This window comes from Pavona decussata, unplaced genomic scaffold (genome assembly GCF_977016875.1).
Source record: "Pavona decussata unplaced genomic scaffold, jaPavDecu1.1 SCAFFOLD_302, whole genome shotgun sequence".
Lineage (NCBI taxonomy): Eukaryota > Metazoa > Cnidaria > Anthozoa > Scleractinia > Agariciidae > Pavona > Pavona decussata.
Window position 1 is genome coordinate 2028535 of NW_028145698.1, and position 13995 is coordinate 2042529.

General features: G+C 38.0%; 1 protein-coding gene across 1 annotated transcript; it reads right to left on the reverse strand.

Annotated features, from left to right (window-relative positions):
* Nucleotides 1-2367: 2367 nt before the first annotated feature.
* On the reverse strand, nt 2368-8246 carry LOC146454449 (uncharacterized). Its single transcript, XM_085095530.1, has 5 exons — nt 8206-8246; nt 6407-6577; nt 4709-4832; nt 3037-3111; nt 2368-2598 (listed from the first exon to the last, which is right to left on the reverse strand). Exons 1-5 carry the CDS (start codon nt 8244-8246, stop codon nt 2500-2502), a joined length of 510 nt encoding a protein of 169 aa, XP_084951656.1. The 3' UTR covers nt 2368-2499.
* Nucleotides 8247-13995: the final 5749 nt, after the last annotated feature.

A 13995-nucleotide genomic window follows, 5' to 3' on the forward strand; every position in this document is an offset into this window, starting at 1 on the left:
ATAACTAGACAATGGTTTCCTGAAGAATAAAGTAAAATGATATTTTAATTTTGCTAATTCCTCGTTCAGAAATAGTTTTCCGAATTTGCACGTCAGTTAATTGAGCCGTCACCAATTTCACCCGCGCACCGAACTGCACTTAAAGAGTAAGTGTCTTTAGGAGTAAAAATGTTGGTGTTTATTTCGGGTTGCTTACAAATTCTTCGGAAAATGGTTAGAAAATCCTTTTCTCGATATGATAGCAAAAAAGCTTTTAATTTTATCAAATCTATGCTAAGAAAAAATTTCAGCGAGTATCTCAATAAATTAATTTACGCGTAAAATGGAACCCGCGCAGTAACCGGAAATTCAATACTTCGTATCTTGCACAATTTATATCTTCAATCTCATTTCTACTAGCTTTCCGCTAATTCGTTTAATAACAGTAGTCTTCTTGGCTGAAGATTATAGTGCAAGAATATTTTAATTTGGTCAATTCTACGTTGAGAAATAGTTTTCCGAGTTTGCCGGTCAGTTAATTCAGCCGTCATTAATTTTATCCTCATACTGAACGTAACAGTAACTCTTTTCTGGAGTAAAAATCTTCGTTTCTATTGATCGATGCTTTCAAATAATTCTCAAAATGACAAGAATATCTTTTTCTGAATATGATAGTGCAAGAAGTTTTAATTTGGTCGAATCCTCACTAAGAAATATTTTTAGGGAGTATCTCAAAAAATTCATTTACTCGTAAGATAGAGCACTCGTTGTAAGTGGAAATTAAATATTTAACTTTAACCATCACAGTAAACAGGAGTTTACCAGTGAGTCTCTTTGAGACTAAAAATATTCTTTTTTATTGCTCATTGCTGCCAAATAGTTAGCCAAATAATTAGACAATGGTTTCCTGAAGAATATAGTAAAATAATATTTTAATTTTGTCAATTCCACGGTCAGAAACAGTTTTCCGAACTTGCTCGTCAGTTAATTCAGCCCTCACTAATTTGACCCGACTGTTTTTTTCTGGTTGCTTACAAATTCTACGGAAAATGGTTAGATGATCCTTTTATTCGATATGATAGTAAACAATCTTTTTACTTTATCAAATCTATACTAAGAAAAAATTTTTAGCGAGTTTCTCAATAAATTATTTTACGCGTAGAATGGAACCCGCTCAGTAACCGAAAATTCAATACTTCATATCTTGCACAATTTATATCTTTAATTTTATTTCTACTAGCTTCACGCTATTTTCCTTAGTGATAGCAGTAGTCTTGGCTGAAGATTTTAGTTAAAGAATATTTTAATTTGGTCAATTCTACGTTGAGAAATAGTTTTCCGAGTTTGCCGGTCAGTTAATTCAGCCGTCATTAATTTCATCCGCAAACTGTTGGCACTTAAACAGTAACTCCCTTCCGGAGTCAAAATCTTCGTCTTCATTGCTCGATGATTACAAATAATTCTCTCTACGATAAGAGCATCTTTTTCTAAATATGATAGTGAAAGAAGTTTTTAATTTGGTCAAATCCTTGCTGAGAAATAATTTTAGGTAGTATCTCAATATATTCATTTCCTCGTAAAATAGAACCCGCTTAGTAATTGGAAAATCAATACTTCATATCTTCCATAATTTATATCTTCATGTCTGTTTTTTCTAGCTTCTAAATAATTCACTGAATGATTAGAAGATCTTTCTCTCAACATCATAGCGAAAAAATCTTTTAATTTAGTTTATTCCACACTGAGAAATAGTTTTTTATAAGTTTGTCGGTCAATTAATTGAGCCGTGAAATTTATGTTGCGAAGTAAAAGGCACTTTACAGTAACTGTGTCTTTGAGAGTAAAAATATTATTTTTTATTGCACTTTTCTTCATAATCATTCGCTAAATGATTAGAGGATCGCTTTTTAAAGAGTATTGTAAAAGAAACTTTGAATTTGGTCAATTCTTCGCTGAGAAAATGGTTATAATTGAAATTTGCTAGGCAATTAATTACATAGTGAAATTAGGCTGCGCAATCAACGGCACTTTCACAGTAAGTGTGTTCGGGAGTAGAAATATTATTTTTTTATTGCTTGTTGCTTCCAAATAAGTCGCTAAATGATTAGAGAGTTGTTTTCTGAAAAAATATCCCGAAAAATCATTTAATTTGGTCAATTCGACGCTGAGCAATAATTTTGGAGACTTCACTTTTGAATAAATTTACGCTTAAACTCTTCTTCTTTGAGGAACATATCTAGTCGTTGTGGAACAAAAAACCGAGTCCCTGTCTTACCGGCACAAGTCGAGCATTCATCACCTATGGATAATATTAGTGTCATCACGTGCTGATGTCTTGTTCTGATGTAGTGTAACGATTTTAAAATAACTCTAAGACAAAGTCACGTCTTTATTAAACAAATAACTTAATTTTATTGCAAATTGTATTTTTAGGTGTAAGAATGAAAGGATGTGATCGTGGTTTTAAAATTAGCCAACAACAATAATTTTTGAGGTAGCCTTTTCCTTTTAATCTCCTGTTTAACTACTAGAAGGTTTGTCTCCAGACAGTAGCTTTCTGTGATTCATCCATTCATTGAATGTGCTGGGGGAGCTGTTTAATATCTTTACAAGGGGAAACTAAAAACAAGGAAACATTGAAAAAGTTAGTGACAAATATAAAACGTGATTATTTTAAAATATAATGAACAGGAGAAGCGAAGATGAGAGAACAATGAAACCCTGTGTCTGTCCATCAATGGCTTCTTTTGTATGATAAGAGAACAAGACGCACGTTCAACGGTTTGTAGAAAACACAAGCAAATTAAATAAAACACGTCAATAAGACACCAGAGAAGAACGTCCGAAATATTTTAAAGATACTTTTCCAAACCAAAATGGAGACATTCAAGAGAAATTGGAATACAGTGGTTGTTCTCCCCGGAAAAATTCTAGCATTCGAGAAGGTGATAGGGAGAGTGGATTAAAGCTTTTAAGAATGAATAATGAAAACAAACAAACAAACAAAACAAAAAAAAGCTCGTGTTATTTCTTAGTTTTACAGATATTACCGCTGACCTTCAAAGCATCCATCATCGTCAATGAGCACAGTTCGTAGACCGGGGGAGACTGGACATCAAGGCAAAGCTTGGCCTGGAACGAATACGAAGAACAAGTTTGATTACCATCGATTTCGTGCACAATACGTCGGCGTCTGCGTCTGCAAACTTGGTTTGCAAGACAATACGTGGGTTGCGAAAAGGTTACACAAAAGAAGAATAGTATACGGGATTGATAGGTAGAAATTCTGTGGATTTCGAGAATAAAAAGGAGAACGTTTGATATGGAATAATTGGCAGTATATGCTGAGTTATATTGATGTAAGTGACCAAGAGTATTGTTGTTGTGTTGGAATAGCATAACGTTTTCATGTGTGATAAAGCTTTACTTGGTACTTGGGGGGGGGGGGGGGGGGAGTGTGGGGTGGAGTAGAGGTGAGGTTGAGATTAGGTGGTTTCAGAGATTGAGTTGGCAAGAGCGATCAATAACAGAATAGAAGGTGATTTTTCTGCTTAGAAGAAATGGTAGTAATGGTATTTTCTGCAGGCCTGAAAAGAACCTTAGCAGATAGAGGGCCAACCGACACATTAAAATTTAAGGACTGGGACACGTGACATCACCAATTGACATCACGTGCGTGTATAGTAATAATCCCTAACAGGGGTTAAGAATAAGTATATGTAATCGCATGAGTCCTCGTAGAATTAAGGATTAATTTTCACGTGTATTTTCAAAGTTTTCGCAAATCACCCGAGTCGCGCAGCGAAAATTAATTCTTAATTCTACGAGGACTCATTGCGATTACGTGTTTATAACATAGAGGGCAAAATTTTCAGAAAACTATCAAGGCGCTTCGTAAATATAAAACGGTCAGCCCGGCCGGCCTGGAGTAAAAACACTCACCCGTGAGCAAAACAAACAAACAAACAAACAATTCACCTGTCTCTTAACTTACAAATCAGACAAAACGAGAAAAGTTGATTATTATAACATGTAATTAAGAGAAAATACAAGTTTAATTCATGAGCAAACCAACGAGACAAATTCACCTGTAGGTGCACTGTGAAGCTTTCTACCGCTTGAAAATCACACGAAAACAGATCGATAAAAATAGCAAACCGTGGGTCCAAAGCAGGGTAATTTGTTCCACTGATTTTGATCTGCTTCTTCCTACCATAAAAACTGAGCCGGGTACTGTTATTATAGTTTGGTTATTGTTTGTTGGAAGAACCCGTATCGAGGTGAAAGCACTTGGTCGCGGGCCTCTCGTCCATGAATGATTTCAGTTTTTCAACCAAACCAATCCGATCAAGTTTTAACCTTTGACACAAATAATATTTTGCTGTTTCTTCTAAGAAACGAAGGTTCGCCTTCAGGAATTTCCTTTTAGCTGTAGCACTTGATTTCCAAGTCTTTTATCACGAACAACCTGGCTTAAAACTCCAAAGAACCTGAAAGACGTCGTTGTTCTTGCTGCACAAAATGAAGAAACCAACTAAATATAGAAATGGCGTGCTCAGCCAATCAGGAGCAAGTACTTTCGGCGCTCGACCAATCAGGAGTGAGTAATTTTGCCCTCGCTGAAAGCAAAATTAACTAAAAATCCCCTCTGTTTCGACCAATCAGCATTCAGTAATTTTGCCCTCTATGTTATAAAGATGTTAATGACTCTATACCACGTGGAACAGACCTGGACAAATGGTATGGTTGTGGCATCGTCTATAGCAAACGGAAACAGCTTTTCAAAGAAACACATCACTTTGGCCACTTTATCAACTCCAAGCTCTTGAGCTTCTTGTTTTAAATCCCCATACCTGCAGCCAAGGAAGAGAAACGGGGCGAGTAAGTGAGGAGTCTCAGAGATAGCTAAAAATTAGAATAAGTAGACATGGTACGCAATAAAAAGGAAAGCAATAAGAAAACTCCTCTGAAAAAATAAATTGGAATTTCAGTGAAATCCACGGAGTGGCTCTTCTCTCCACTGTTTCCAGGTCGAAATTGGAATTTAAAATGTTGGTTTTTGTGGAGGGGGAAGAACCGGAGTACCTGGAGAAAAACCCTCGGAGCAGGGACGGGAGCCAACAACAAACTCAACCCACATATGACGCCGAGACCGGGAATCGAACCCGCGCCACTTTGGTGGGAAGCGAGTGCTCTCATCACTGCGCCATCCCTGCTCCCCAGATTTGATTTGGTTTTGAATTTGAGAGACGAAAGCTAATAAGTTGTTTGCGTGTCCCTGAGTTTACTAAATCATTTTATGACCTGTTTTTTAAAGCAAATCCTTAAAGGATTCACTAAACTCGTAGACTCACAAAAAACTTATGGACTTTTCTTAGGTAATAAGGTTTGTACGCTATAGCAAAAAGACAACGGTGGTCGTTGCCGAAGGGGAGGTCCGTGGGTTCACAATTAGACCAACAGTAGCCAAAGGTGTAAAATCGGGAAAGAGAAAAAGCGGTTTTTGAAAATATATCCTTATAGAAATAATTAGATGAGCAAGGAAGATTTCCTAGAGACCCCATATCTTGTTCAAAAATGTACGGGCGTAGGAATTAGTTAGCACGTACGGGAGAGAACACTGCATGTATATACATGAATTTAAGCTCCGGTTTTATTTCTTTATGTTTTCATAAATAAATAAATAAATAAATAAATAAATAAATAAATAAATAAATAAATAAATAAATAACCTTTATTTACCCTCGGCAGTGTTTATAGCACGAGTGCTAGTGGGGCCGAGCATTAAACTTCATTAACCACTCGACCACGCTGCCTCCTACTTTTCTACTTCTTTAATCCGGTAACTTACCTTGCTTGGAACGTTTTGGGGTTGAAAACATACTATCACTGTATCTATATTCTGTTTCTATGCTAACCAGTTCTTATATTAGCCAGCCAGAACCTTTCCCACATGTAGTTAACATGGTTTTCGATAAATAACTTGAAATACAAACCAGTTGTAAAATTGTTGTGAATTGACATAGTTCACACATATCATGTAAACTGTTTTGGAACTTAAGAGGCTGTTTACATCGAGGAAAGGAAGATCCTAGCACTGGGAAAATCCTAGAAGGCGGATCATCCTAGCGCCATATGTTTTATGTATTCAGTTTACATGCATAGAATCTTCCTAGCTGAGAGATAGAAAGCCCTAGCGCCATGTAAACTACCTTCGCTCGGAAGATCCTGGTACTAGGGACAAAAAAAAAAACAAGGCGGCAGCCAGGATTTCAGCTGCTAAAGTCCGACAAATATTCTTCTTTTCCTTCTCCACTTGGAAACCACTCCGACAATCATTTCTGCATGTAAAGCAAACAATAACTTTGTTTCGCCTTCTTGGATCTTCCCATTGTTAGGATGTAAAAAGCCCCTAAATTTTTCTAACCATCGCGCCGTTTTTACGTCTTCAGCCTGCGTCTCCTCCGTTACCTCACTTCCAGCGTACTGAACTCGCTGCAAATCAACTTTGTTCAAAGAAGAAGGGTTGAACGCCAGGTATTTTTTGATGAAAGATTCTCGCTCCGTTTTGAGGAATAAAAGAAAAATGCTTTCATCACTATCGATAATCCATGAGTCATGCTTGTTATTTCAGTTGATATTTTTGTTTCCGTTGTTGTTGCTGCTGCTGTTTTTGTTGTTGTGTCTATGCCTATGGCGATTTTTCTGAAAAATTTCGTTTGTAGATTTTGCTAGCTCTGAGTGGAGAAATTTCATTTTACTCGTAAAAATTTACATCACATTCTTTTGTATAATGAACACCGTGAAGACTGAGTTAAAATATATAGCACCAAATCTGCGTATGGCCCACCGCACGAAAAAAAGGCTCGGTTTCTAGTCAGCACTCAGAGGATATTTTAGAGCGCAAGGCTAAGTCAGCATGCACGGCGGCAAGAAAAGTTTTTTTTTAAAGATATATAAATTAATTGCTGCCATAATACAGATACGTTAAAAGACAATTCGTTACAAGCCAAGTTACTATGTAATTTAGGCTATGTATATATAATTTTATGCCATTGTGAAAAATACTCCGGCCTGGTGTGAACAGAAGTGGCCCAAAACCGCCGCCATCTTTCCACTAATATCTAGTCCCCGCTCCTCGTTGTTGACTTCCATTCCGGTCCCATTCTCCGTTCAAACTACTCAAGAAAGAGACACGAACACCTATACGATATGTGACGATTCACTTTAGAGACCGAAGCAGCGTAGCATCGCTCCGTCACAAAAATCGATCAGAAATCGGTGTTTTGTGTGTGAACAAAAGCCCTATTCGAAATGTTTTTGCTGCCTGCACAAGAGCTATCCGGTATAGTGTACACATAGCCTTAAGGGACTGGTCATAAAGTACCGGGGAGGGGTGGGCTGGAAAAATTCATTTTTACGAAGGCTAGTTTTGTGTGACCCACCCTCATATTTTTGCAGAATAATGCATGGCCCACCCATATTTTTCAGGTAAAAAATGAAATGACCCACCCCTAGTAAATAAAGGTAAGACTATACATAAAACTAGACAAATTAGAGGACAAGTATGATAGAGGAAGGAGCACACATGCACAAAGTCTTGTTTTTGAAGTTTATCATTGCATGAGATCTATTTTTGTTGAAATACCTGAAATGATTTTGAGAAGATAATGTGCATCTAATATGTATCATTAATAACCACATGGAATCATAGTTGTTCATTTTAATGGATGCGAGTGAACTTGCCCTTTTCTTGATAGAATGTGTAGTTCCAGAAAATATCCTTACCCCACCCATGGAGGGAATTCAAGATTCTGGAGGGGATGGTGGTAAGAGAAAGAACAAAATTACAGAGATTGTATGAAAGAAACTTGGAAGTTCCTGGCGGTAGGGCGTCCTTTTATAAATTCCCTCTGTGATGGGGGATGGATATTTTCTGAAACTACACAATTATAATTTGTGCTTTTACTGTTAATACATTTCACAGTTTTACTGGCAAAAGGCACCATTTGATGCAAAACATGTGCAAAAATATTATGTGCCCCACCCCTTTAATGATGCATGGTTTTTGCTAGCCCACCCCTTTTTACATGCATGAAAACAGTGACCCACCCCCCCTTTTTTCCAGCCCACCCCCCCCTGTACTTTATGACCAGTCCCTAAGAACGATAGTTTCAATCCACCGTACGGTAAAAAACATGGCGGCTGTACATTTTACCACAATACCTTGGGAGCTTAAGACAGTCTGTAGACACATTGGAAGCCATATTCTTTGCGGAATTCGTCCCTGGACTAACAACATTGTGTTTGCTAGTTTTAAAGTTTTTAGAACTTTTCTGTGCGTTTAGGGTTTTCGAACGCTAAGAATTATGGGTAAATGTACCGGTCACCATCATTTTCGATACGGTAGATTTTATTTCTAACACAAGGGCACCTTGTCGACCAGGGCCCAGATTGACGAAAGCCTACAAATAAAGTTAAGATGGATTCAAAGTATTATTCCTTGACAATAGCCTACTACTGGACTAACAATAGCGTATTGCTAAGAAAGGTACTTACTGGGACCGTGCCTACACTGATACAGAGGTATTTTTGCTCAGTTTATGGCTACGCGGGAATAGTAGTTCTTAGCAACGGCTATTGAAATCCAAAATTAAAATTGGGGGTAACCACGCATATTTTAGAGACAATTAAGCAACAATTGTTCTTAAAAGCAGTAAAATGCAAAACAATGTTTGGCGTTTTACTCCCAATTGAAGCTTTCTTATCTCTGAAAAATACATGGTTAACCCCAATTTTCTTTTTTGATACCAAGAGCACTTGCTAAGTTCCGCTTTCTAAGCGTAGTTTTAAAGTGCCCCTAACCCTTTAAGTTGTTTTCTTTTGGTAGATTTCCATATCTGTTAAGATCTCATTTTCGAAAATTTTTTTTAGAAATATTGAATCCTTTTTATTTTACGAGCGCTAAAAGTTACTGAAATTTTTAAGTTTTCTTCTCAGAGCTGTGAGAGCGATTTCAAATATTGTCTGCAATTGATTAAAACACGGCAAGGAAAAATCACCGCGACCATGCCCCTTTCATAGAGAAGTGAATTAGTTCAATTTTACGGTATTGTAGAAACTAGCAGTTAGATTAAAGGTCGCGGATGGAGTCACAAGCGTGAAGAAAAGCTATAGTACTAGTGGGAGCGGGGGGGGGGGGGGGGAGGGGTGGAACAGCGTTTGCCTTACGATAGGCAAAACAAGATACCAGGTTACCATCCTTTAGACTTCTTTTACTCGAAAAAACTGATGTTAATGTGACACTAAAATTAGAGCCTGAAATATTGTGAACGAACAGGGCCGGCTCAACGACAACATTCGAGCAAAAATAGCTAAAATGTTGTGTCCTGTGTTCCCAGATCGTTTTGTGGTCTTTTCAGTAAAGCTATATTTGTGTAAGCTAATTCGATCGGTTTGATCTGTTCGGATGTTTTAACTGAAAATAAATTATAAGTTCCAAAAAGTTTTTAGGTAATGGGATCTTATTTTCAGAATTTGGGAACAGTTGTAGGCTTCACGAAAATGCAAGCTGACCTATTTTCGCACTTTTAACAACATATTTGCCGCTCCTAAAACGAAAGGAATTAGTTTTCCAGCGTTACGAAATATGGAGCTGTCACTCAGACGATGAAGAAATTGTGAGATTTTCTTAACAGCTAAATCCCAAAATCCTGAGGCAATTAAGGTCTTCTGAACACATATCTACCGCTGTGAAATATTAAGAACCTAGTTAACAAGGACTGAACTGGCTTCTGTCAGACATATCGAAATCGAGTTCGGTCAGTACAGTTATTTTTTTTTTTAATTTCTCAACAAATCTATGGTGAGTTTACTAATAACTTTGGTGGGAAAAGTAGTGTGGTTTAGTGCACTACCTGTCGTTTAAACTAGACTACAAACACTAATAAAGTAAAGATAAGACACTAATAAAGTAAAGATAAGGCACTCTGTGACCGATTTGGTCCTTGTACAGTTGTATTACTCACTTATCTATCCCTTCCTGACTTATAGTTTAATAACTTGGGGGACTACTTATCAAACAGCCCTCCTACCGCTCATCACCCTACAAAAAAGAGCTGTCAGAATAATAACATTCTCAGAGTATAATTGCCACTCTAGTCCACTCTTTCGGAAATTGAAAATACTTAAAGTAATTGACTTATTATACTTGTATTGTGCTTTGTTTATGTATGACTATTACTCTAATAGATTGCCTTTAATTTTTAACGATTTTTTTAAGAGTATCAACAAAGTGCATCAATATCAAACAAGATTGGCACGTAAGATCTCATACTATCTGCCTAAAGCTAGGACCAACTATGGCAAATTTAACATTCGTTTTTTTGGAGCTAAAGTTTGGAATTCCATTGAAGAGTCATTAAAATTCAAGAGTCGTACCTGTTTCAAAGTCCTCTTAAAAGAATCGCTTATCTCCAACTACTGACTGGCTCATTGATGCACTTTATTTTTCAGTTTTTGTGTGTGCACTCCCCCTTGTTTATTGTTATTTTTGTGTGTGCGTGTGTGTGTGAATGGTAAATCGTGTCCTTAGTTCCATCTTAATGTAGGGTATTTGCAAATTTTTCCGCTCGGCCCAGCCACTTAGCTCGATTAGCTTGCTATTTCTAAGTGGCTGTGCCCTCTTCTTTAGTAATTTTTCTTTCCTGTTTTAATGTAAATCTGTATAATTTCTGGGCACAAATAAAGATTGTTGTTGTTGTTGTTGTTTTCAAAGAAACATCCCTTTGGCCACTTTATCAACTCCAAGCTCTTGAGCTTCTTGTTTAAAATCCCCATACCTGCAACCAAGGAAAAGAAACGGGGCGAGTAAGTGAGGAGTCTCAGAGATAGCTAAAAATTAGAATAAGAAGACATGGTACGCAATAAAAAGGAAAGCAATAAGAAAACTCCGCTAAAAAAATAAATTGGAATTTCAGTGAAATCCACGGAGTGGCTCTTCTCTCCACTGTTTCCAGGTCGAAATTGGAATTTAAAATGTTGGTTTTCGTGGTGAGGGGGGAGAACCGGAGTACCTGGAGAAAAACCCTCGGAGCAGGGACGGGAGCCAACAACAAACTCAACCCACATATGACGCCGAGACCGGGAATCGAACCCGCGCCACATTGGTGGGAGGCGAGTGCTCTCATCACCGCGCCATCCCTGCTCCCCAGATTTGATTTGGTTTTGAATTTGAGAGACGAAAGCTAATAAGTTGTTTGCGTGTCCGTGAGTTTACTAAATCATTTTATGACCTGTTTTTTAAAGTAAATCCTTAAAGGATTTACTAAACTCGTAGACTCACAAAAAACTTATGGACTTTTCCTAGGTAACTGATGAGGTTTGTACGCTATAGCAAAAAGACAACGGTGGTCGTTGCCGAAGGGGAGGTCCGTGGGTTCACAATAAGACCAACAGTAGCCAAAGGTGTAAAATCGGGAAAGAGAAAAAGCGGTTTTTGAAAATATATCCTTATATAAATAATTAGATGAGCAAGGAAGATTTCCTAGAGACCCCATATCTTGTTCAAAAATGTACGGGCGTAGGAATTAGTTAGCCTGTACGGGAGAGAACACCGCATGTATATACATGCATTTAAGCTCCGGTTTATTTCTTTATGTTTTCATAAATAAATAAATAAATAAATAAATAAATAAATATAAAAATAAATAAATAAGTAAATAAATAAATAAATAAATAACCTTTATTTACCCTCGGCAGTGTTTATAGCACGAGCGCTAGTGGGGCCGAGCATTAAACTTCATAAAGAAATAATACAAATTGAAAATAACATGGTTAAAAATCCCAACTGGCAGGAGGCAGACCAGCTGGCTATTTACAAGCGCGTCCGAGGAGTTGAACTTGGGGCTACCGAGAAACAACTCCAGCTAGTAGTCAGAGCGGGACTTAAACCCGGGACAACCGGATTTCAAGTCCGGCGCCCTAACCACTCGACCACGCTGCCTCCTACTTTTCTACTTCTTTAATCCGGTAACTTAGCTCGCTTGGAACGTTTTGGGGTTGAAAACATACTATCACTGTATCTATATTTTGTTTCTATGCTAACCAGTTCTTATATTAGCCAGCCAGAACCTTTCCCACATGTAGTTAACATGGTTTTCGATAAATTACTTGAAATACAAACCAGTTGACATAGGTCACACATATCATGTAAACTGTTTTGGAACTTAAGAGGCTGTTTACATGGAGGAAAGGAAGATCCTAGCACTGGGAAAATTCTAGAAGGCGGATCATCCTAGCGCCATATGTTTTATGTATTCAGTTTACATGCATAGAATCTTCCTAGCTGAGAGATAGAAAGCCCTAGCGCCATGTAAACTACCTTCGCTCGGAAGATCCTAGTACTAGGGACAAAAAAAAACCAAAAAAACAAGGAGGCAGCCAGGATTTCAGCTGCTAAAGTCCGACAACTATTCTTCTTTTCCTTCTCCACTTGGAAACCACTCCGACAATCATTTCTGCATGTAAAGCAAACAATAACTTTGTTTCGCCTTCTTGGATCTTCCCATTGTTAGGATGTAAAAAGCCCCCAAATTTTTCTAATCATCGCGCCGTTTTTACGTCTTCAGCCTGCGTCTCCTCCCTGACCTCACGTCCAGCGTACTGAAGTCGCTGCAAATCAACTTTGTACAAAGAAGAAGGGTTGAACGCCAGGTATTTTTTGATGAAAGATTCTCGCTCCGTTTTGAGGAATAAAAGAAAAATGCTTTCATCACTATCGATAATCCATGAGTCATGCTTGTTATTTCAGTTGATATTTTTGTTTCCGTTGTTGTTGCTGCTGCTGTTTTTGTTGTTGTGTCTATGCCTATGGCGATTTTTCTGAAAAATTTCGTTTGTAGATTTTGCTAGCTCTGAGTGGAGAAATTTCATTTTACTCGTAAAAATTTACATCACATTCTTTTGTATAATGAACACCGTGAAGACTGAGTTAAAATATATAGCACCAAATCTGCGTATGGCCCACCGCACGAAAAAAAGGCTCGGTTTCTAGTCAGCACTCAGAGGATATTTTAGAGCGCAAGGCTAAGTCAGCATGCACGGCGGCAAGAAAAGTTTTTTTTAAAGATATATAAATTAATTGCTGCCATAATACAGATACGTTAAAAGACAATTCGTTACAAGCCAAGTTACTATGTAATTTAGGCTATGTATATATCATTTTACGCCATTGTGAAAAATACTCCGGCCTGGTGTGAACAGAAGTGGCCCAAAACCGCCGCCATCTTTCCACTAATATCTAATGCCCGCTCCTCGTTGTTGACTTCCATTCCGGTCCCATTCTCCGTTCAAACTACTCAAGAAAGAGACACGAACACCTATACGATATGTGACGATTCACTTTCAAGACCAAAGCAGCGTAGCATCGCTCCGTCACAAAAATCGATCCGAAATCGGTGTTTTGTGTGTGAACAAAAGCCCTATTCGAAATGTTTTTGCTGCCTGCACAAGAGCTATCCGGTATAGTGTACACATAGCCTTAAGAACGATAGTTTCAATCCACCGTACGGTAAAAAACATGGCGGCTGTACATTTTACCACAATACCTTGGGAGCTTAAGACAGTCTGTAGACACATTGGAAGCCATATTCTTTGCGGAATTCGTCCCTGGACTAACAACATTGTGTTTGCTAGTTTTAAAGTTTTTAGAACTTTTCTGGGCGTTTAGGGTTTTCGAACGCTAAGAATTATGGGTAAATGTACCGGTCACCATCATTTTCGATACGGTAGATTTTATTTCTAACACAAGGGCACCTTGTCGACCAGGGCCCAGATTGACGAAAGCCTCCAAATAAAGTTAATGTGACGACGGGTTTTTCCTTGTGACGACGGAGTTTTCCTTGCTCGAGCGCACGGGAGGGACAAATGGAACTTCAACGGCGACTTGACAATAACGGGGGGGAATTAGCTTGAGAGCACTCGCTCGCTAGCAAGACAGAGCTCGTCACAACTCTT

Coding starts and splice junctions, on each gene's coding strand:
- LOC146454449 (XM_085095530.1), bottom strand. CDS start 8,246: ATGGCTTCCAATGTGTCTACAGACTGTCTTAAGCTCCCAAG. Junction 6,578..8,205: donor GACTGTCTTAAGCTCCCAAG/GTATTGTGGTAA, acceptor GATTATCGATAG/TGATGAAAGCATTTTTCTTT. Junction 4,833..6,406: donor GACGTAAAAACGGCGCGATG/GTTAGAAAAATT, acceptor CCTTGGCTGCAG/GTATGGGGATTTAAAACAAG.